Source organism: Ooceraea biroi, chromosome 10, assembly GCF_003672135.1.
Source record: "Ooceraea biroi isolate clonal line C1 chromosome 10, Obir_v5.4, whole genome shotgun sequence".
Classification (NCBI taxonomy): Eukaryota; Metazoa; Arthropoda; class Insecta; order Hymenoptera; family Formicidae; genus Ooceraea; species Ooceraea biroi.
The window spans coordinates 5,788,211-5,812,324 of record NC_039515.1 but is presented as its reverse complement, the minus strand read 5'-3'; the positions used below and the strand labels follow the sequence as shown (position 1 = coordinate 5,812,324).

General features: G+C 41.3%; 1 protein-coding gene across 3 annotated transcripts in view; it reads left to right on the top strand.

Annotated features, from left to right (window-relative positions):
• The window catches only part of LOC105282705 (cationic amino acid transporter 2), a 100,535-nt gene that overhangs the window by 27,739 nt on the left and 48,682 nt on the right, over positions 1 to 24,114 (top strand). For 2 of the 3 annotated variants that reach the window (XM_011344914.3, XM_011344915.3), the window contains exons 2-3: positions 16,875 to 17,022; positions 23,442 to 23,595. In XM_011344914.3, coding sequence (XP_011343216.1) covers positions 16,875 to 17,022; positions 23,442 to 23,595 — 302 coding nt within the window. Of the gene's footprint in view, positions 1 to 14,953; positions 15,144 to 16,874; positions 17,023 to 23,441; positions 23,596 to 24,114 lie in introns of those variants that run through there. The other variant, XM_026973409.1, reaches the window with a different exon arrangement.

The following is a 24,114-nucleotide window of genomic DNA, read 5'->3' as shown; positions in this document are numbered from 1 at the left end:
CTCCAAAGCCCGCACATCAAGGCATTATAGGACCCCTTGGAAGAGGGTTCGTAAATTCGGGTAGTATTTCTGCTGAAACTTTCAAAGGGTCAACGAGCCCCGATAAAGTTCGTCAAGTCACGGGGACGCAGGAACGCGTTTAACACACACGGTACACACAGATAAGGGTGGCATTCTTTGGAAATATAGTAAAATTTCGAGGTGCGTGGAATTTTCGAAATTTTGGATCAGTCGCGAGAATCGATGCCGTTCGTAATCTTAATTCGCAAAGCGGCTAAAGATGTATTGGGTCGTCCGGAAAGTTCGTGCCGATTTTTAATAGATGGCGTTGGACATGTCTGAATATATCAATGTTATTGAAAACATACGATTTATATACATATGCTTAAAGGTGACATTTCAACGCATCTTTAGGAAAAAAGTTGTTTCAGATTAATTGATTCGTGTCAGTTTTGTACTCTTTTGAAGATGGAAGAAAACAAAGAACATTTTAGACACTTGATGCTTTTCTATTACCGGAAAGGCAAAAATGCCTCACAAGCAACAAATTGGATATGTTCTGTTTACGGAGAAGGCGCTTTAGCTGAAAGAACCGTACGTAAGTGGTTCGCTAAGTTTAGAGCTGGTGATTTTAACCCTTAAAGACCAAGAACGCTCGGGCAGACCCTCTACTAATGATGATGACCAAATCAAGACACTGATCGAGAATAACCCGCGCTACACGACACGTGAATTAGCAGAGATACTGAAAATATCGAAAACCACTGTCCACGATCATGTAGTGAAGCTTGGTTACGTAAGTCGCTATGATGTATGGGTTCCGCATAATTTGGCCGAAAAAATTTAATGGATCGCATTTCCATCTGCGACTCGCTGTACAAGCTCAACGAAAACGTACCATTTTTGAAGCAATTAGTGACGGGTGACGAAAAATGGATCATTTACAACAATGTAGAACGAAAAAGATCCTGGGGTAAGCGAAATGAACCAGCATTAACCACTCCGAAAGCCGGCCTTCATCCAAAAAAGGTCATGCTCTGTGTCTGGTGGGATTGGAAAGGAATCCTATATTATGAGCTCCTACCACACAACCAAACGATAAATGCAGATAAGTACTGCTCGCAACTGGACGAATTAAAGACAGCGATTCAGGAAAAACGTCCAGAATTAGCTAATAGGAAGGGCGTCGTGTTCCATTAGGACAATGCCAGACCTCATGTTTCTTTGACCACCCGACAAAAATTGTTGGAGTTTGGCTGGGATGTGCTACCTCACCCACCGTATTCACCAGACATTGCACCTTCAGACTTTCACTTATTTAGGTCTTTGCAAAATTCTCTTAGCGGCAAGAACTTCAACTCTTTGATCGACATAAAAAACCACCTTGAGGAGTTTTTCGCCGAGAAACCTAAGAAGTTCTGGGAGAATGGAATCTTCCAGTTGCGTGAAAGATGGACAAAGGTTGTGAAACAAAACGGTGCATACATAAGTCAATAAATCTTTATCGACATAAAAAAATGTTGCCTTTGAATTTTCCTTCAAAATCGGCACGAACTTTCCGGACGACCCAATAGAAAGGACGACAACGTTAACCGAGAACGATCTCTTGCGCTTTTAAAAAAAAAACGTATTTTTTGTCACGCCTTTTCTCCGCGACAGCACACAATTTCAGCGTAAATAAGTGGAATATCTCAAAGTCGGTCGACAATGACGACTACGACGGTGGCGGCGGATAATGGGCGGTATTGTGCTCTTCTAAAAGACTCGCGCGACATACCTTCAAAGGTATGAAAAGTATTTTAAGATAAGACAGTGAGAAGAATACCCCCTCGTGCCACCCTCCGCACATGAGGGACGCACGCGAAAGAATGGAAAGGATTTTTCCTCGCTCTCCCAGTTACAATGGATGGACAGCGGCTAAAGGTAACAATCGCGGTAGACAGGATGAAGGGGCAGAATTCCTGGGCTAGCACGCGAGGGTTGCACGCTCGCTATCGAGCGAAATCGAGCGAGCTCCATACGCGTCGCATACAGTGCGACAATTTCACGCGAGGTACACCCACAGAAACGATTTCTGGACTTAATGCTATTACTCTTTAATCTATCATAAAATAAGATCGCTATAGCGACAATCATATTTATTATTGAAAAGAAGCATATTTTAATCTTGAATAGAAAATTCGAAAATCTAGATTCAAATAATCTTCGTGCTATCTCATTAATTTTCTCAGAAGGATTTAGATAAAAATTTGTAGCAAATTCAAAATATTCTTGATTTCAGAATATTGTGAGATCTAAAAGACATCTTATTCTATTCTTGTAAGAGAATTTGTAGAATCTGCACAAAACGGCCAATATTTATGTGTTGCAATCGAAAATCGGGAAAGTGTTTCTGTTATTTACAATGAATAAGTGCAATACTCTACAAGAAATATTAAAAGATATGGAAATGTCTTATCTCGAATCTTATTTCTCAAGTAAGTATATTGTATATACAAGTAAGTATAATAACAGAAACACAGAAATACACAGAAACACTTTCCCGATTTTCGATTGCAACACATAAATATTGGCCGTTTTATCGGAATAAAGGACGCAGAAGCGCCGAGTCGACGAGCGACTGTGAGAAAATGATGCGTCGACATCGACAAAGACTACTATAAAGTGGCGCTAATATCAAATTATTCTACATACAAGAATATATGAGCATAAATTTGTACATGTTACTCTTGTCTCAAGACAGTAAGACAATCTTATTTAAGGGGGGAGCCTGCTTTAGAACGTTGAAAATAAGGTATAATTTTACGAATTTTTTTGGAAAAACTATACAGCGGATCATTATAAAACTTTGATGCATTTATTAGTACGTGTTTAAAGATAAAACAAATTATTTTTTGATTTGAATATATCGCCTGTAGAGGTCGTCCTGGAGGCATCTTAGTGCAGCCGGCATTGTAAATTGGTGAGCATTCTCCTGCCTCCAAATTTCATCCAAACTGAAAAATTGAAATATTTTCTTGTTATTTATGAATTCCCATCGTCGATGAACCTTTAATATTCATAAAAACATTAAGTTAAACAATTATTTTTGCATGAAAAAGTTCAAAAACTTTGCCTAAAAATCGTACTTTTGTGTTCTAAGCTCCACCATTTTGGCACTTTTCAACTTTTTTCTTCTTTCTTTGGTTCATCGACAATGGGAATTCATAAATAACGAGAACATATTTCAATTTTTCAGTTTAGACGAAATTTGGAGGCAGGAGAATGCTCACCAATTTGCAATGCCGGCGACGCGGCTGCACTAAGATTTCTCCAGGACGACCTCTACAGGCGATATATTCAAATAAAAAAATAATTTTTTTTATCTTTAAACATGTACTAATAAATGCATAAAAGTTTTATAATGATCCGCTGTATAATTTCTCCAAAAACAATTCGTAAAATATACCTTATTTTCAGCGTTCTAAAGCAGGCTCCCCCCTTAATTCGAGAGAGAAGAATAGAAATTACTGATTTAAATTAAAAGTTGTTTTATTTTCATATTTTTTATACTTGTAATACGATTAAATTAGTCAAGAATATTTTTCGTCTTGTTATCAGAAATCCTTTCTGAGGGTGTACATTATAATACGTTTGCGCGGTGATGTCTGTTTGTTTAACAAATCGCGTGCGCGTACTCGCCGTGAATGAAAATTGCGATAAAATTCACTCACTGGAAATTTCACGCGCGTCGAAAAATTTATTACAAATTTGGATTTAATTCACCACGCCGCAGCGGCGTACATACGCTGTTTCCATATCAATTTCGAGCTATTTGTCCTAGGCAAATACAGTTCTCTTTCTCTCTGTCTCCAGCCCTGTGTTTATTCTACCTCGTCATAATTGTAAAATAAAATAACAATCGAATTTTTCTGCGGTCTCATCCTCCGTGTTTCGTGTTTCTTATAATTGAGAGCTTCACAGATTCTTCGAAGCAGATTCAGCCTTAATTTCCCGGATGCCGTTTGCAACTCCCATGGGACTCGAATTTTGGGTAGCATTCGTGTAACGCACGATGCCGAAAATTAGATTATTTGATTCTTTCCACTGCCTGCGCATGGCCGAACCATGCCCATGCCGTTGTTCTTTAATTTTCCTGGCAGTTTTCACTTCCGCTCGCGCCTTTTCGTGTTTTCCTCGCAGAGCGCAGACGGAAAATGGACGATTGTTCGCATTCAGGGATGCTTTGTGTAGATTAAATGGTATGATTGTTGGCGTTGTGCTCTGTGTTCTGGAGCGTGCACAACACGAGCGGAAGTACGAGCAGAATGGAGGAAGACTCGAGAGGGTCTCGCAGGGAAGATCGAGCATTTCGGACCGTTATTCGAGAGAGCGTACCTCTTCAGAAGGAATTTTCACGTTTCGTGGCGGCAGGTTCGTTTAATTATCTTCCACAAGATTTTCCACGAGAACGATTCCATTACGCGCGGTGACGTCCGCTCGAGCGCCATAATGCCTCTCCTGCTTCATCCCCTGCGTGCTCGGACGGGCTATTCAGGACCAATTTCTTCGTGAACTCGGGGATGATGTTAATCCTTCCGGAGCGGAATCAATTTCGCTCCTGGAATACCAAATTTATTAACAATTTATTAATCAATATTGATCAACTATCGATAAATTTGAAAAATTCTTCAAATACTTTCTTTTGCATTTTTAATTGAAGCATTAGAGGTGACTAATTTTGAATAAATTATAAAAGTATAAATAAAACTTGATGTAAAAAATACGATTTTGCTTAAGAGCTGTATAAAATCCTATTTGTTTGTATTGGAAAATATTAGATGTTTGCAAAAGATTTAGATAAATAGACATCTTTTTTCGCTTTAAGTGCATAATGTATGCAATAAAATTCAGCTATTAAAATATTTGCTCTCATTTTTTACGATTTACAAACTTCGATGCCAACTCTTCAAAAATGTAAAAAAGCGAGAATTTATTTGAAATTTAATTAATGATACAGAGCGTTGAAAAACGATTAAACTTTTTGCATACACCTATAATATTATTTTAATCTTGTATAATAATTTATTTTGCGAAGTAGTAGGATTAACGTTATGTTAGAGACGGTATCTCGCTACATCCTCATCTGCATTCAACCGCTGGAACGTCGGTTGCTGCAATGGGACCGTTTTCGCGTTTAAACATCGCGAGGACGTGTATTACGCGAAACGACACCCCGTAGCGTGATTTATGCGCGACAATGGCGTCGATAAAATCTCTTTTGTACGGTTTACACTGTTGTTACGAGCAATTCCACGAGTGGAACGAGTGTTGCGCGAGTTGCGTAACACAGCGGCGAGAGTTACGATTGGTAACGAGGAGATGCAGGCCGCATTCGCGATAATTGAATCCGAGCGCGTTGGCAGAACTCCTTCTGATGTCCAGAAAACGCCGAATGATCCAAACTACAAAGCGTCAGTCTCGAACGTCCAATCGCGAAACTGCTCGAAACGAAGACCACTTTTTCAGCGGACGAATCGATCGCTGCAAAGACGAGTTCCGAAACACCGACAAGTCCGGCAGAAACTAAAGTTCGACTTGCAAAATTAGTGGAATGTCGTTAGAGAAAAAGTTTCAGCTGCGTGCAAAGCTGCATAAGCGAAGCGAGAGTTAAGGGTGCTTCCAATTACCACTCGTTTCGCAAAGCGCGTCGAGTATGCTGTGAGCTTATCGCATTTATCGCGCTGACGTACGTATCTTTCTCTTAAATAATCCAGATGGATTTCCGCGCGATGAAAAGTTAATCGTGACGAGCATCCGTAACGCGTTCTCGTTATCAGCTCTTGTTATTCGCCGAATGTTCGCCCTCGGCCTATAACCAGTGCAACCACTGCAAGCTTCACGAGCGTTTACTGGCTAATGTCGCAAGGTTACCTGGCGCAACAAGGGTGCAAGGGCTCGAAGGTCGTATTAAGCTCTACTTGCGCGTAATTATGTGCAATATGTTGCATAATATATTATAATACATGTGTATCATTGTTATTCTTGTCGCACGCGTGCGTGACATTTGCGATCGCCGAACGGATAAGAACGACTGTTTAATTGTGCACTGACCTCCCTCCTCCCTCGCAGGATTACGAAATTGCATGACTGGATTCGACCGATTAAATAATAATTGGATGCGCGAAATATCAATTGTAGAGAGAGGATACGCATATACAGGGTGTCCCGGGTTTTAACCGACAAACTGCGGGAGCATATTCTACTAGTGGAAATAAGAAAAAATTCTTATATCGAGTTTGCTTAGAAATGCTTTATTACAAAGTTATAAACCAATATTCAAAAGAAATATCAGATAAGTAACAACGGATTTTTTCACAAAAATAAAAATTATCTACGCAATGATTTAGTGACGCATTTCAAAATGTTGTCCTTGCGCATCGATACAAGCTAGACATCGACGTAGTACAGAATTTGTTACGGTACGACATTCCTGAAAATTTTGTTGCATCTCAGTAACTGAATTAGTAATTCGTTGCTTTAAATCTTCAAGCGAGATTACTTCTGTACTGTAAACTTTATTTTTTAAAGTTGCCCATAAATAAAAATCAAGAGGCGTTAAATCGGGCGATCTTGGAGGCCAGAAAACCGGTCCTCCTCGACCAATCCACCTATGAGCGTAATGTTCATCTAACCAGTTTCTAACTTGTCTAGCATAGTGCGATGGACAACCGTCTAACTGTATCCAGCTGTTTTGGCGAAGATTTAAGATTCTTTCCGAGCGTCGTCGGTGTCTCAGAGCTGAACGAACATCATCATATTCATTCATAGGTCGAAATGAACCCAAATTACGTAATTGCAAATGGGTATTACTAAACACAGAACTATCTGGTACTCTCCTGTTGGGAAATCTACGTTGATACTCTCGTACGGCAGCTCGTGCATTTCCGTCACAGAATCCGTACACGAAATGAATATCGGTGTATTCCTCATTTGAAAACACTTTTGGCATTCTGATAGTAATTGCTAGTTCGCACGACGATTGAAATCTAACAGCTACTGTTGTGAAAGTAACAATCATACTGAATCGTTTCAACATAGTGAACATGAATACATGTGAATACACGTAACATAAACATCTTGGACCTTCCAAATTCTACACTATGTTCCGTTGTTACTTATCTCATATTTCTTTTCAATATTGGTTTATAACTTTGTAATAAAGCATTTCTAAGCTAACTCGATATAAGAATTTTTTTATTTCCACTAGTAGAATATGCTCCCGCAGTTTGTCGGTTAAAACCCGGGACACCCTGTAGATACGCTAAGAGGATTATATAAATGAAAGTACAATTATAAAGTCCAAGATATAAAATGTACGTAATTCATTACGTAAGTAAAAATGTTTCGTCTTTCCCCCCGACGTTGTTAAGCCAGAAATTTAATTTCGCGAGTCGAAGAGTCGGAGGGGGTTTACAAGTCACGCCTTGAGCACCAATTTAAAGCGGGAAATTCGCGGAACACACCGATTCCATGTTAGATCAGATAAAATCAACGAGTCTGCGAGTCTGAAAATGCTTCTGTACCGTTGCCACATTCTCACATCGACACGATTTCCTTATCTCGCCAATTTCCTTTCCTCGTGTGGTCACTTCTCAGGCAAACTCAATGTGGGTGTGCAGTACATTAAATAAAATTATAAATAAACTGCACCCGCAGGACATATTGAAAAGTCACGTCCTACGCAAGATTGCACGAGAAATACCATGAACTTTGTTTCGGCTAGTAATAAGACACGTAAACTGCATTGACAATAATTTTAGAAAAAGCGCTTAATAATAATTTTTGAAACATGCAAACAATAGGTCAGCCTTGCCACTTTTTACAAACATTAATTAGTGAGAAATTAATAAAATCCAACTAGAGAATGATATCGCTAAAGTTTTTTATAGCGCACAGAAAAGTAGAGTTAATCTGTTTATGATGACTTTGTTTAATTCGGGAGAAAACTCGTCATAAGCCGGCTTTTTTATTGCGGATTTCAACGGTGCGAAAAATTGGGCTCGGCTGCTTCGATATCCGCGTATCGATCGGAACGTACGCTCCCCCTCTTATCCTTTTTGATAAACAGGCTGATCGGGCGATCGTTAATACCGTTTTACATTTTATCGCTTTGCGCGAACGATCGGTTCCGATTGTTAACGCGACGATCGGCTTTCGCGAAACTACCGTATCGCGCGCTTGTAAAATCGCCCTGATCCGTTTTACATAACTGATCCAATTAAACGTTAATTGCATACGCCCGTATTATCGGCAGTAGCGAGAAATAACAATCGGTGGTGGTTGTTCAAGTAGAAAACAAATTCGAATCGAATCGTTCAACGTGATAACGTAACGTCGTAACGTGTAACGGCCGACGAGTTTTATCACGCGCATCTCCTGCTCTCGGAGAACACCCCAGTTTCTCTTTAACTCCTTTTAACCAGGATCCGGAAGGGTTCCCGAATAACGAGATTCCGGTTTGCATCAGAAATCTTGCGCACTTTGCGCTCTTCTTGTACATTGCGCACCCTCGACTCGAATTTACGCACCCTCGTCACGCTTATACTCGCGACGCGAAATTTTCTTGCTCACAGCACGAGTCTCGCGAGTTTACGGTAACGTCCCTTAAAGGATATTTACGACGGAACCGTAAACGGTACTGCACTTTACCACATTACGTTTCATTGCATTTCGCATCGCTGCACTCATTTTCACTTCATTCGCGACACGAGAGAACGGGAGGAAGAAAAGAATGGCCAACCAAAAGTCGCAGTAATGCCGGGGGCACTTTGTTAGCATGTACGTTAATTAGCACGTTAATTAACGCGCGAGGCGAGTCTCGTAAAGCGCGGCCAGTGATCGAGCTCGATGATTAGGTCAGCTTGATGACGCTCTGTACATCCGCGCGTAAGCTCTTCTTCGCTCCTCGTCTCTTAACGGTTATTTTAGTACCAAACTCGCCTGCATCTCAAACAACTTTTTCTGACATTCTCGTGAAAGTTACTCCGAGATGCCATCGATATACGACAGCCGGAGCAATGTCGAATTAACGTCAGAGAAGAAGACCTCTGAGAAGAAGTGCCTCTGCAAACCTCTGGACGGACGTACTTCAAATACAAAGGAGACACTCATTTTTCACTCGTGAAGATGTCGGAAAGCGTTACGCGCGAAAGAATTTTAGTCGAGCATTGCTCCTCGCACGAGTATTCGAATATGAATTAATAAAATTATTAATTAATGATTTTGTAATGTAATAATTATGTAACGCAATAATAATTATTAATGTTATTAATTATGTAGACATTGTACACCAAACATTACTCTGCTTCACATTTACGCATACACAGTTGTACACATTCAAATTAACGTAATACAACAGGTATAATTTACTAACAAATAATACATCAGAATTACCTCTAGTCGCGCTTTCTTCGACGTCGTTCGAGGGAAAAATCACTCGAATAACGGCACGAGGTGTAGAGGTGCCCTTATTGAGTACCTCGATCTTCCAAGTCGCGTAAGGGAAAACTTTGGCAATCGGCAAAGTTGGCGCGCGATCGACGCGGCTGACTTTCGATGCGGAGGTGCGATTGCACGGAGTGCATCGCGCGAGAGCTGCGGGCAAATAAGGTTTTCCAGTTTGTAGTTTATCGCGAGGGGATGGAGTTCCTCCTGAAAACCCCGAAGGAAACCAGAATTCGCATTCGGTCAGGCCGGGAACACCCTCTTTCGATCGGGAGCACAACGGTACGTACGTGCAGTCGTGTTAGTGACATTAACGGGGTTGTTTTAACGGGGGTGGCGGGAGGAACGGAGAAGGGTATCGCGGGAGGTGAACATACCGCGGAGACGGGATCGATAACCGCAAAATCGCTAGCTCGTGACCGGTCGGGATGCGGAGTCCGAGTTCCTGTCGACTTCTGCAAAGTGTTTTTCTTCTTTGTCGGGAGTGTGTCGTATCGACGTTCTGATTACGCGTGGTAATTTCGTTTGGAAGTTTTCGCGTGTGGGCTCCCCTCATTTGCGTGGGTTTAGCTCGCGCAGGTTGCGCAAAGTGCTTGAGCGTCGCGACGCCTGTTCCGCCCGCAACAATAAAGCGTAACCGCGACTGAAATTTTCACTTCCGAGTAAGCGAATATTCCGTGACAGTTTTGAAAAATATCTCGTGGGATTCGCGGAATTTTTAACGATCGGTTGTTTTAACAGGAAAAGATAGGAATACAAGAACGTAGTAATTGTTACCGTATCGCGATACTCGTGTACAGTACGCCAGCACGTAGCGCCGAAGTATCGATCCCTTTTCGTACACGCGCGTACGCACGCAGGCATGTCGAGAATTTAGATTGAACGCGTTTCAAATAAATTTCTCGGGGACTAGTCGATTCTCCCTGGAGAATCGTGTAGTCTCCGAAAATTCTAGGGTTGCGTTAACGCCACACACGGTGTAAACCCCGTTAACACTTTAAAACTATGAGAGGGAGGAAAGACTTTCTGTGCCCCTCGTTGAAGGGTAAGAAACCCGAGCACGAGACGCTATAACTCCTCTGCGTTTGAAAGAGAGAGAAAAAGATACTGTCACGACCAATGAGGGGCAGGGCGTGTCGGCTTGAATAAAATTAACATAATATTAAAAGAACAACGTGAGCGGCTCGCACAATAACGACCGGCGCGAAAGCTTCTTCAGTGCTCTAATGCTCGGCATCTTGCAAATCGTATGGAAATAACGAAATTGACTCTCGCGTACTTTCTTTCTCTTTTGCACTTTGCCAGCCCCCATGATCGTGTCGCTTGAGCCACGATCGTGACCTGAAGAAACTCGAGGAGCACTCCCAGATCACGACTGTTTAAATTTTAAGCGTGACATGCAGAGCGTTCTCCGCATAAGAGCGCATACATGAGAAATATTATGATAAGTATAACTTACCATGCTTCTCAAGAATTGCAACGCATTCTTCCTTGTGGTAATAAACGAAGAATTGAAAAAACTTCACATTTATTGAAAAATAAAAAATCAGTAGTGAATTAATTGTGGGCGAGAGGAAGTGACCGTTCTTCTCGTGAAATATTAATTATTCTTTGATTTGTCACACAAGGGCATTCTCGTTAATAATCCTCGCAAATAATTTGCCGATCGTGTTCCTAATGATTCCGTTTGCCCATATTTTGCGAAAACCCGTTCTGCCGGTGCTATTCAGTTATTCATTTATCCGTATAGCGTATCGGCGCACCCGACGATAATTGTTTACGGTAACGCGATCGCGGCTAGGTATTCAACGCCCGTGTACGATTTATCGATCCCGCCTGTCGTCCAACTCCCGACAAATTTCGGCATTGTGATCCCCGTCGTCGCCGATGCGCGCCTCGTAAATCACACCATGCGGATTTAGGTCGCGATGGGGTTTCCGGATTACTCCGAATCTTCGTCGGAGGGATGATTCTCGCACGTACTCGCCGGAAACTTCTGCAGAGCAATCACGTACGTCAAATGGCGGAGATCCAAGTGCAAGTCCTTTTGTCAAGAGGAGAATAAATTCGGAGAAGCTACAGATTTATTACGAAGAATTTTCTTACGAAGATTATCCGCTTGGAAGCTGCGCAGACGAGGCTCGCGGTTTCCGCTTCTCCAGAAAATGGCCGATCGTTGTTGACGTCAATGGACGATAATAAAGTTTTATCTGACGATGATATCCGCAACGGTTTCACTGGCATTCTTAATCAACGGTTTGCCTGCCAGTTAATGGCACCACCGCAAGAAATCGCGAAATTGCGATGCGATGGAGCGGCGATATTACCCTTCTCGCGGATTTTGCAGCTTCGAAGCGAAAGATCCCGCTGGCTGAGCTTTTAAACCCGGTATTTGCGCGCGTCACGTCGTATTATTGTCTCTTCGAAGGCTGAAATGCCATTAAAGTCGAAGAACAGTATTCGTGATAGAGCATTTCCATATTAGTAGCTTTCCATGTACGTGTGCTAATGTACTAGGAGTGTGATTTAGTTTTGAGGGTTTTGCAACAGATGGCTGTAGTGTCAGTTTGTTCCAATAGCTGTTTCCGATGACTGTTGTTGCTTACAGTGTTGACATTATCCATGATATTTAGTAGCATTATAGCAATAGATGCAATAACAGTCGTGTTTATATCATCGTAAAAATGCAACTTCCGAAACAGCATTTTCGACATGCGTTGCTTTTGTTTTTTAATCAAAAGAAAACTGCCGCTGAGGGTTATAGAATTCTTGTGGCAACTTATGGTGATTCTGCCCCATCAATTAAGACGTGTGAATACTGGTTTAGACGCTTTAAAAGTCGTGATACTGATGTGAAGGACAAAGAACGCCCGGGACAACCAAGAAAGCTTGAAAATGCAGATTTGCAAGCACTATTGGACGAAAATCCAACACAATCCACTTCAGAACTTGCCAGAGCATTAAATGTTGATCGTACAACAGTTACCAAACATTTACATGAAATGGGAAAAATTCAGAAAGAAGGGAAATGGGTTCGACATCAATTCTCGGAAAGTGCCATTGCGAACCGGTTGAACATTTGCATTTCGTTGATCGCCAGGCAAAAAAAGAAGAGTCTTTTGTCTCGGATTGTTACTGGGGATGAAAAGTGGATCTATTTTGATAATCCGAAACGCAGAAAATCATGGGTGGATCCAGGCGAACCATCAACATCCACTCCGAGACGCAATATTCACGGTTGAAAAGTACTGCTCCGTATTTGGTGGGATAGTGTACTATGAGCTGTTAAATCCGCATGAGACTGTCACGGCTGATCGTTATCGACACCAATTGTACAAGTTGAAGCAAGCATTGGACCAAAAACGACCACCAATTGCGAGTAAACGACGGAAAGTGATTCTTCTTCGTGACAACGCTCGACCTCACGTTGCGTTATCAGTGAAACAAGCGCTGTTAGAGCTTGAATGGGAAGTCTTACCGCACCCCGCGTATTCTCCATGCGATTATTATTTGTTCCGGTCGATGCAAGACGTTTTAGAGGATACACACTTTCATAATTTGGAAGAAGTGCGAAAATTCGTCGACGAATGGATCGACTGAAAAGAAGAGTCATTTTATCGTGGTGGAATCCATCTCTTGCCAGAGCATTAAATGTTGATCGTACAACAGTTACCAAACATTTACATGAAATGGGAAAAATTCAGAAAGAAGGGAAATGGGTTCGACATCAATTATCGGAAAGTGCCATTGCGAACCGGTTGAACATTTGCATTTCGTTGATCGCCAGGCAAAAAAAGAAGAGTCTTTTGTCTCGGATTGTTACTGGCGATGAAAAGTGGATCTATTTTGATAATCCGAAACGCAGAAAATCATGGGTGGATCCAGGCGAACCATCAACATCCACTCCGAGGCGCAATATTCACGGTTGAAAAGTAATGCTCCGTATTTGGTGGGATGGTGTACTATGAGCTGTTAAATCCTCATGAGACTGTCACGGCTGATCGTTATCGACACCAATTGTACAAGTTGAAGCAAGCATTGGACCAAAAACGACCACCAATTGCGAGTAAACGACGGAAAGTGATTCTTCTTCGTGACAACGCTCGACCTCACGTTGCGTTATCAGTGAAACAAACACTATTAGAGCTTGAATGGGAAGTCTTACTGCACCCCGCGTATTCTCCATGCGATTATTATTTGTTCCGGTCGATGCAAGACGCTTTAGAGGATACACACTTTCATAATTTGGAAGAAATGCGAAAATTCGTCGACGAATGGATCAACTGAAAAGAAGAGTGATTTTATCGTGGTGGATCCATCTGTTGCCAGAAAGATGGGAAAAAGTTATAGAAAAGGAAGGAAAATATTTTGATTAAGGTATTCATTCATTATCATATTTAAATACATGCGTTTTTGAGCAAAAAAACCCTCAAAACTAAATCACACCCCTAATATATCAGTCGTAACATTAAATATATTATACATTATTATAGTAATATAGTACGGGCAAGTATGTAATTGTAATGTTAATTCCTATGCAATATGAAATATAAAAAGAGATGCAAGCACATAGCTTTGCAAATGAGGGCAAGCGATTCCATGATGACACGATCCAATGCAGAAAAAGAGAAGCAAAGAGATATTACGAGTGGCACGAAGGGTTGATTGCATCACGTCACGTTAGAGCACGATTATGCGGATCGACTTTGCAAACCTGCCGTCTCCGCTCCGAGGGAAAATCGCACTCGCATTTGCTGAAAACTGCTTTTATACGTTATTTAACGGGACACGAAGAGAGAAGTTCTCATGCATATTAAAGACTGGAAATTGTCGACCCTCGTAAGATTTTCATTTCTGGCCTTATCGCCCGTCCTCAATAATCAAGCAAATGCATGTAGCTTTCGCGAATACGAACTTTTACAGCGCTCGCGTGTAATTTATTATTTTCAATATTAAATATTATATTAGAAAAATAACGATAATATGCGCGTTTCAGAAATAAACAATTTTTGAATAAAAATATAACAAGAGAGAGCAGTTTTGTGCAGGAATATGTACCTCATAGCAGTCTAATGTAGCAAAAAATATAATTATTAATTAATGTTGTATAAGCTTCCTTTAATTGTGAGCACATCTCTCCGCTGAGAAATTTCACGCAAAGTGATAGGTGATAGATTTCGTGACGAGACATGTGGGACGACGTATCGTTGGTGCGATTTCTCTTTCGACAGTTCTCCAACAAAATTCCGGACATATCCGGAAAATCCATTATCCCGACGAGCTGCAAGTAAAACTCTAGCTTGCTCTCAGCCTCGCAAGATGTCCTTTGAATAATTTATTCCCTTTAATACACATCGAGCGCGCCTTTCAGTCACTCATTCGGCGATTATCTTGGCTGCTTGCCGTTTGCATAATCTGTTATCAAGTATGCACCGCTTCTGTATTATAGGCGATGTCGGATGATGGATATACAGGGGTTTTACACGGAGGACGATCCCCATTCATTCGTCGAATTCGAGCCCTAAAGGGACGAATAATCAGCTGAACACTCGCAAGATCTCATCGAACATTTTCCGCGGAATATCCATTTGGTAGTCCCAGGTGCACCGGTTTATAGAAAATGGATCTTCCTGAAGTAATCCAGCGTCGGTTTCTCTGTGAGCAAACTTGCAAAAATGTGATTATAATGATGTTTTTTTTGGATATCTAACATTAAATGCGCCATTAATAATTAACTAAATTATATTCGGTCATTAATATTTATTAGATCATTAATATTAATAAGTAATCCGGGTCGCGTCTTGATGGCGATATAAGTAACGATGTTTTAGAGAACTTTGTTGTTTGTTTTTCAAAGATTGTCTATATCCTGCTATAAAATTAATATATGACAAGCTATTTTGTGCTGTCATAAGTATGTGTTTAGTTTGTTTCATTGTCATCTAGGCATGACCGGATTACTTAGTTAATGTTCTAATATTTCTAAAAAGTAGGAATATAAATTGTTAATATCTATTAAATTTAGATATTAATTATTGCTCATAAAAATAAGGTTTACATTATTGCTAGAATTTTGTTTATCGCATTTTAACAAATGTGTGTGAATGGAATATTATTTACTATTTCTCGCTGCCAGAGAATTGAAATCATCGAAACTACATGTACGTCATGGTCAACAACAATTGAATGGAATGATAAGACCGCGGATGACAATTTCGCATTCCCGTAAGCTCGAAAGAACAATGCTGCAAGGACGTGGCAAAGCTGTATCGAGGAGCATAGCGACGCTCCTCAGATAATAAATCGATAATTCAAGTGTGTACGACTTCGACCCTGAGAATAAGCAAGCCGGAGAAAAAAGCGCCGCATGTGTGTCACCAACGTTTTTTTCAGAGCTCGTTTGTCTCCGGAAACGGTCGATTTGCGTTCGATTATGCGGCAAGCTTCGCCAATTTTTCGGGATAATGTTATTTCGCGCTTCGCAGCGCGAAAACGAAATAGAATTCAGTGGAAAACTCCTCTGTGACATATGATATTTGTCGCACAAGTATTGTTATATTTTTCAAGGAGAAAATTCTGAAGTCATATTAAACATTATCAGTTTTCTGTTACCGTTGACATTATTTTGTTAATCTGATATTTTTATTTATTATTGAATTTTTACATATGCAGATACAATTTCATAATAGTTGTTAAAAACGCTCACTTAAAATATAATTTTTCCTGTATAATTGCTATATTTTAAGACTATCCGGAAATTTCACTTCTCGGCTTATTATCTTTATTATTTATTTGATAACCTTTAAACTATTTGTCGCACGATGCTGCAGTTATTTTTAATTTCACAAAGGGATTACATACACAGACAGATATTATTAACCCTTCGCTGGAAATAACGGTTTCACACATCGGCGCCATTTTTAATCATCTTTCATACGCGTACGTGTTCATTAAAGTTTACATTTCCGGCGAGTAAACTTGCAGACGCCCGACAAGTGCGCTTACTAAACAAACTCGCTTTATACCAACTTGGTTTTTATCTCTCTTTCTCCAACGCGATTTTTCTCAGCTACATGTCTCTTGAGCCTCCGCTTTTTGGTCTTTTAGCGAGAATTGTTGATACCCCATCATCGCGAATATTAACTAATTATTTTCTCCCATTCATTAGCGTGTCGGACGGCTCTGACAAGCTCGCCTGTCCCTCATCCTATTATCCGCCCTTACATACATTCCCTTCGCTGATGCGTTTCCCGCGTTGTACATTTCGAGCGCCTATGGCGACATGGTGTTTAGAAAGCATCGATCAAAAGCGCCTCCCTCACGCCTCTCAGAAAGGGTCCCTTTCTCTTGCACGATGAATAACCGCCTGTCCACGCTCTGATTTGCAGAAAGATGAAGCTTGACCTGGACCGGGAGAAGGGCCTCGAGCTCTTCGCCAAGCTGATACGTACAAAGAACGTCGAAAGTCTGCAGGGCGACCAGCCCAAAACCGGTCCCGAGCCACTTCATCCAGCCGACTCCAAGCAGAAATTACAGGTAAGAACGATAATAATAATGATGTAATCTCACACAATCACATTATTCACAAAACCAACCCTCATGTTGAGGTCTAGATCTAACGAAAAATTTATACACTTTGTGGGTAAATCTACCGATTAGCGAACCCACCTCCTATCACCTTGTCCTTGACATATATTATAGAGGTCACCCTCCTGAGTGACCTTCAAAAGGTTTTAGCCGTCGGTCGTTGTTTACTAAAAAGTTATTAACAAAAGAAGTTTAATGATTTTGCACGAATTTTCAGCCGTCCACAACAAGCAAAAGGTTATATTTTCCGAAACTGGAGCCCTGGACACATACGCTCGGTTTCAGCCCGCTTCGCGGGAGGGCGGGGGCCAGGGGCTTCGCCCCTCGCCCCCCGCCAGAACCAGTGTAACAGATTTTACCGTACATATTTTGATCACCTGGTACACGGCACGGATTCCGGCAGGGGGGGGGCGAAGCCCCTGCCCCCCGCCCTCTCGCGAAGCGGGCTGAAAACGAGTCGTCCGAGGCTCCAGTTTCGGAAAATATAACCTAGCCAGGTTAGGTTAGGTTAGGTTAGTTTAGGTTAGGTTAAAGCAGAGAATACTTTGTATTTAACTGTTTATGCTTTTGGTTAAAGTGAAGAATACTTCTTTGTACTTATAGTAAAAGAAACTATTCTATATATTAACGATTCACTGCTTTAAATGACTTTCCTTCCTTCGTTCATATACATATTCGTCTTTTATATCTTTCAATATTCAAAATAACTACTATATTTGCAAAATTTCTTTTGTTAATAACTTATTCATAAACAACGATCGACGACTAAAACCTAGTGCGGGTTATTCGGGAAGGTGACCTTTGTAATATATGTCAATATTATGTTCTTGGTTCGCGTAGACAGCTGAAAATTCGTGCAAAATCATTAAACTTCTTTTGTTAATAACTTTTTAGTAAACAACGACCGACGGCTAAAACCTTTTGAAGGTCACTCAGGAGGGTGACCTCTATAATATATGTCAAGGACAAGGTGGTAGGAGGTGGGTTCGCTAATCGGTAGATTTACCCACTTTGTGTTATTTATAACGAAATTTGGCAATATTGCAACGAGACTCTCGGCGTCTTTTCAAGCCTATGGCAACATGTCACATGTGGTCAGACATTTTGCTTTTTCGTCCAACTTGACAGAGGAAGCTTCTCCCGATTTCGAAAAGCAAGGCGGTTAAACAAAAACAAGTACGCGAACCGAGAGGGAAGGAGAAGAAGTTAATTAAAGAGGCAGGCGTTTAACAGCGCACGTCGCTCTTAATTATCAATTAGAGCGACGTTAAGTCTTGCCGGTGAAAATGAAGGATCCGTTCGCGGCCCGTCGATAGAAATTTACAATGGGGCTTTTATTAACTGCCGCTGCAGGTAAAAGTAATTTAACGCGTATAAATAACGCTTTAATGAATGGCCGTGGCCCTTCATTAAAGCGCACCGTTCAGTTTGCTCGAAATTTCGTTCCGCGCTAGTCTCTAACGAGCCAAAACCACCCCCTTCCTTCCCCTCGTCATTTGCCGGAATGATGGACCGACGTTCGTCGGGAAAGTTCTTTGAGAAGTCTATGTGCATGGGGAATATTTATCCCATATAAAGAGACTCTCCGTCGTCGACAGATTCGTCCGTCCTTTCTACAACAGCTCGGGTAAAAGTTGACGGTGTTCCGTAATTTCTCGACGATCGCGGGAGTGTTTCGTGCATACGCGAGGGTGGTACTGTCGCCGCGATAATTCTGTCGCGCTGTGCGATCCAGCCGGTGTCGTGCACCACAAGAAGGAAAAGGACAGAGGGAGAGAGAGAGAGACACGGCAGAAACTTTCGTATCTCTAACGGGGGTGGTGGTGGTGGTAGCAGTGGTGGTGGATGCCGCAAAGCCGTTACTTCACTCCGATGGACGTTTCCAAGCGGACCGGCACCGCAGTTGCAACGCGCATAAACTGTCGCAAAGTTTCCCAATAACCGATCCACTTTCCGCCGGAAAGTAGCACAGGTCCGACATACGTTTGTATACATGTACGATCAACAGCATACACACACACACATACACATAGAGACACATGACCGCGGCTACAAGTAAAGGTTTTTAGGTGTTACACTCGGATTTCAAAAATTTTTTGCATGCAGGTAGGGAGGTCCCCAAATAGAAGAAAAATTATAAAAGTAGCGGCCCAAATGCATATTTGCGCGCTATGTGCGCAATTTTCGATGTTAGGTTAATTACCCAAAAATGCTATTTCCAATCGAATTCTTTACATTTTTTATTTCACCTAATGCACAACGCTTTAAAAAGAAATCAAAACCAAAATTAAAACTGAAAGAATTAAAAACCTCCCTTGACCAGATCTTTTATGTCCTCGTTATGGATTCTGATCAAATCTATTTAAAGTCGCATACAATAAATCACGCAGAAAGAGCAAACTACGATTTGCGCAATGTACAATTATTCCAAATTGTGTGCATTGGCAGTTGCAGTAAAAAATTAAAAAAGTTACGATGCAAATACCATTTTTGAGCAATGGGCTTTTATACGCACTGTGCTCGCGCGGCACGAGATTACATTAGACGCTCGTATTTTCTAAACACACACGCACACAGAAGCACATACGCGCACGCACACACATACACACACACGCACACACACACACACAAAATTATTTAAAGCAATATAAATGTGCATTAGGTGAAATAAAAAATGTAAAGAATTCGATTGGAAATAGCATTTTTGAGTAATTAACCTAACATCGAAAATCGCGCACATAGCGCGCAAATATGCATTTGGGCCGCTACTTTTATTTTTTTCTTCTATTTGGGGACCTCCCTACCTGCATGCAAAAAATTTTTGAAATCCGAGTGTAACACTTAAAAACCTTCCCTTGTAAGATGCGAATTTTATCCACGTAATGCGGAAAGTAGCACGCGAAAACTCGATAAAATTCAGGGAGGGGCAGGGAACAAACCGACGGGGTAGAAGAGCGGCACAACGTGGAAAAAGAATCGCGACTCGTTACGCAATCATCATCGAGTGTCATCGGCAGTATTTTCGCTGATGATTAAAGGTCGTTTTATCAAGAATGGACAGGGAAGGGTCCAATTGCCGGTTTTGATTAAATCTCCATAAGGGAGGGGGATGTCTTGCGGGAATAGATATTTTATTGCGGTAACCGGAAAATCAATTCTTCGATAATGGATAATTTATTTCCGAAAAGCGACAAATCACATGGGCACTCTTTTTGTACTCGTTACTCGTCACGTTGCTCGCGTATCGATTTGCGTCGCCATTGCCTGCGGGGAGAGAGATAAGGTGAGAACGGGAGGAGGATGAGGTCTTATGGTCGTCGTACGTTTTACGTGCGCTCGTGCCGTCGTCGTCGTGCGTTTGCTTGATAAGCGAAAGCGGGAAAATGTTGCTGACCATTAAATGTCGACTCGCTTTTGCGCGGACATGCGTTAGGAATTTCACCGCGTTTGCGGCATTGTGGTGGCCGCTAAACGGTCGTCATGCATCCGGGACGATATCCGTGGAACGATCGGCCGCAGGGGGACTTCCGGTATTTACTACGCGCGCGTGTTTCCGACCCCCGAGCAACTTCCAGTCTCATTCGTTATTTAACGACTGATAGCACGCTCGCCGCACACGTGAGGCACGTGGGATTGCCACGGGGGTGTTACGCAACGATCATCAAAATTCAAATATCCGTGCATGATAAAGCGATCGCCTTCAACTCCCCTTTCAATTCTCCATCGGTCAATTTCCTCACACCCGCGTTACTCTTAAGGAAATAGATGAGTCATTATGGATGGTTTCTGCCCTAAATACGATGTAATAGGCCGAAGTAACGTGACATGAAATTTGATTGAAAAAGATTCGTTTCGTTAGATTCAAAGCTCAAAGTATAATACAAACGTAGAATCCTTAAATTCTTCTGCTCTGCTTCTCACGCTCGCTTCGGTTTGGAAAAATCTTGCTAATCTGAGCATGACAGTGACTAAAAGGGTTGAAGAATTTTCGAGAGTGGAGCGATACATCTGTCACCTTCTAAAAAACACGCCAAAATTCCCGTCGCTGCGCGGATTCATAAATCACCGTTGCATTATGCATTATGCGTAAAAGCCGCGATAGATGAATGCAGCCGCACCGCGCGCGCAGTAATAATTCACACGAGATTTGCATTAATTCACGACATCGCTTCCTTCGTGTTTCGAGGATGGCGGCGAAACGCTTGACGGATCAATCTCGAACCTCCGCAAAATATGACGTTGTTAATCGTGTCGTGTGCAAACAGTATTTTCATCGTGCAATTACGTCTCAATGGAAATTGAGTAATTATTATAATGTTGCACCGCAAAGCCGGGTAATTCGATTCGCCGGCCGTTGGAGACCTTTGTGACTTTCCTAATTAAGTGTGATATTGCCTCGACGCATTATCTCTCTTAATACATTTATTGTTTCCTCATTTATTAACGCTTGCGAGAGAAACGTTATAATTGTATCTAAACACGCGCCGGCCTCATAAAATAAATTATGAATAAAGAAACATATTATAAAATAACGTATAATAAAATAATATAATACAAGGATCATGAATTACATGTAATATACAGGGTGGGGCAGTTAAGGTGTTACAGACTTATATCTCGGAAACGAAGCATTTTAGAGAAAAATGTTTCAGACAAAAGTTGCAGGGTTGGAAGGGGGCCACTCAGTGGAGGTAACAGAGTGGTCATTCGTGGTCATTTTCAAGGTCATTTAAAGGTCAAGTCCAATTTTTTAAACAGAAACCCATACTTTTTATTGCAGATTCTGATTCTCCGTCGAAAAGTAACTTTTGTTGGAAACATTTTTTTTAAATGCCCTCCTCATCCCGAAAACACAGGTTCAACCTTTGGTGGACCAATGATAATAACTCGCTTTATAACGGACACTGAAGTTTTTTTTTAGTATTTTACTGTTTACCGTCAGTATTAGCGTTACCCAGTGTGCACCACGTGGAGGTAAACTGACGGTAAACAGTAAAATACTAAAAAAAAACTTCAGTGTCCGTTATAAAGCGAGTTATTATCATTGGTCCACCAAAGGTTGAACCTGTGTTTTCGGGATGAGGAGGGCATTTAAAAAAAAAATGTTTCCAACAAAAGTTACTTACTTTTCGACGGAGAATCAGAATCTGCAATAAAAAGTATGGGTTTCTGTTTAAAAAATTGGACTTGACCTTTAAATGACCTTGAAAATGACCACGAATGGCCACTTTGTTACCTCCACTGAGTGGCCCCCTTTCAACCCTGCAACTTTTGTCTAAAACATTTTTCTCTAAAATGCTTCGTTTCCGAGATATAAGTCTGTAACACCTTAACTGCCCCACCCTGTATATTACTTCATACATAATAAACTTGCAGGATATTTATGCAGAAATAGTTTCGAATTGCGCGAGTAGTAAAGTATCAGCTGCGAAACGAAGGGAAGTTGCAAGTTTCCGGTACGAGAAATCTCGCACCATTTTTTGCAATTGTTAGAAATGTTAATAATCCTCGCGAGGCGAGTAAGAGAAACTTTACGATCGCTTTATTTTTATTCGCATCAGCATTTCAGCGCGAAAGAAACTCTGGTGCTTGGAGGGCTTCTTGTTTATTAATAACTATCGGAGGAAAGTAGTAAAAATGGCACTGACATTCTAGAAAGAAATCGCTTAGAGAGACGGCGACGATATGCATTCTTGTCGCATCTTTCCGCGTCTTGTAGCTGTAGTAACACGTTGCTTGCCCTTTCCTCCATTGCTGAGGATATATTATTTACTGTACTCTTATGTGTACCGACGGTGCAAACTGCGATCGACCATAATAGTCGCGCGACATCAAACATCCTCCCGGCTCATCGATTTTTAAAGGACGAGTGATCCGGAAAAAAATGCGAATATTGGAATTCCTTGCTTGAAATATACTTGAAGTGAAGGAGGTATTTTCAAGAACGATTTATCTCGATGTGTCTCATTTTATTATGAGTGAAATCGGCAGATACAGTCCTTGTAAACATGCATTAATAAGTGTAACACGTTTACACGTAGAAATTATACTAGACTTACTTTTTATGTGAATTCTTTTTAAGATACATGTTGGTAAAGAGAATATCAGATGCATGCAGAATTTTTTGTCATTTTTAGAATTTATTTGAGGTTAAATAATAATACCAAAGCGCCGAAAAAATCTAAAACACTTTTGCATACATTTAATAATTGAACTAGTAATTGACAAAAACGTGAATTACAAATTATATCAAAACGATATTATTCTCATTTGATTGAATTTTGCTCGGGATGCAATTTACTCTTATTATTAATTTTCGTGCAAAATGGATATGTCCTCTATATCGTTGGAATGATTATTGCTTGCAGAAGTGCCTGACGACTCTGGACCTGACGTCTTTAGGAGTTGGCTCCTGCGTCGGGACAGGGATGTACCTTGTCGCAGGAATGGTGGCGCGCAGCGTTGCCGGACCTGGTGTCGTCATCTCATTCATTATCGCAGCCATTGCTTCCATTTTTTCCGGTGAGTACATGAGTATATTTCAATAAAACAAAAATCTCATTATTGCCGTCATTAATGGCTATGCAGTAATATGAAACGATCAAGCAAAATTACGTCCGGGTCGGGGTGAAAACGGAGCGGAAGAACGATTACAAGTATCGTGGCCGTCCGAGGGGTGCATTTGCATTCGTTTCAAAGATCGGCAACTACTTGACGAAAGCATACAGCTCTGGCGTTACAAAGAAACTCGTGCGAGATTGTCGCGGTGCAGTCGCATTCTTCATCCGAGAACGAAAAGGGTAATTTATCAAAAATTTCTCCCCCTTGCGTAATAATCGCGCGCGGCGGTAGTACGCGTACGGGGCGCCGGCTCTACACGATCCGCACGGGCGGAATACGAGAATAGAGATTTATTTTTACCGCGATTCACAACCTCGTGGCCGAAGAAGTCGTAGCTGCAAGAACGAGAGAGAGAGAGAGAGAGAAAAAGAAAGAGAGGAGGGTGGAAGTGGCCTTTATCTATCTCGGGGGTAAAAGGTT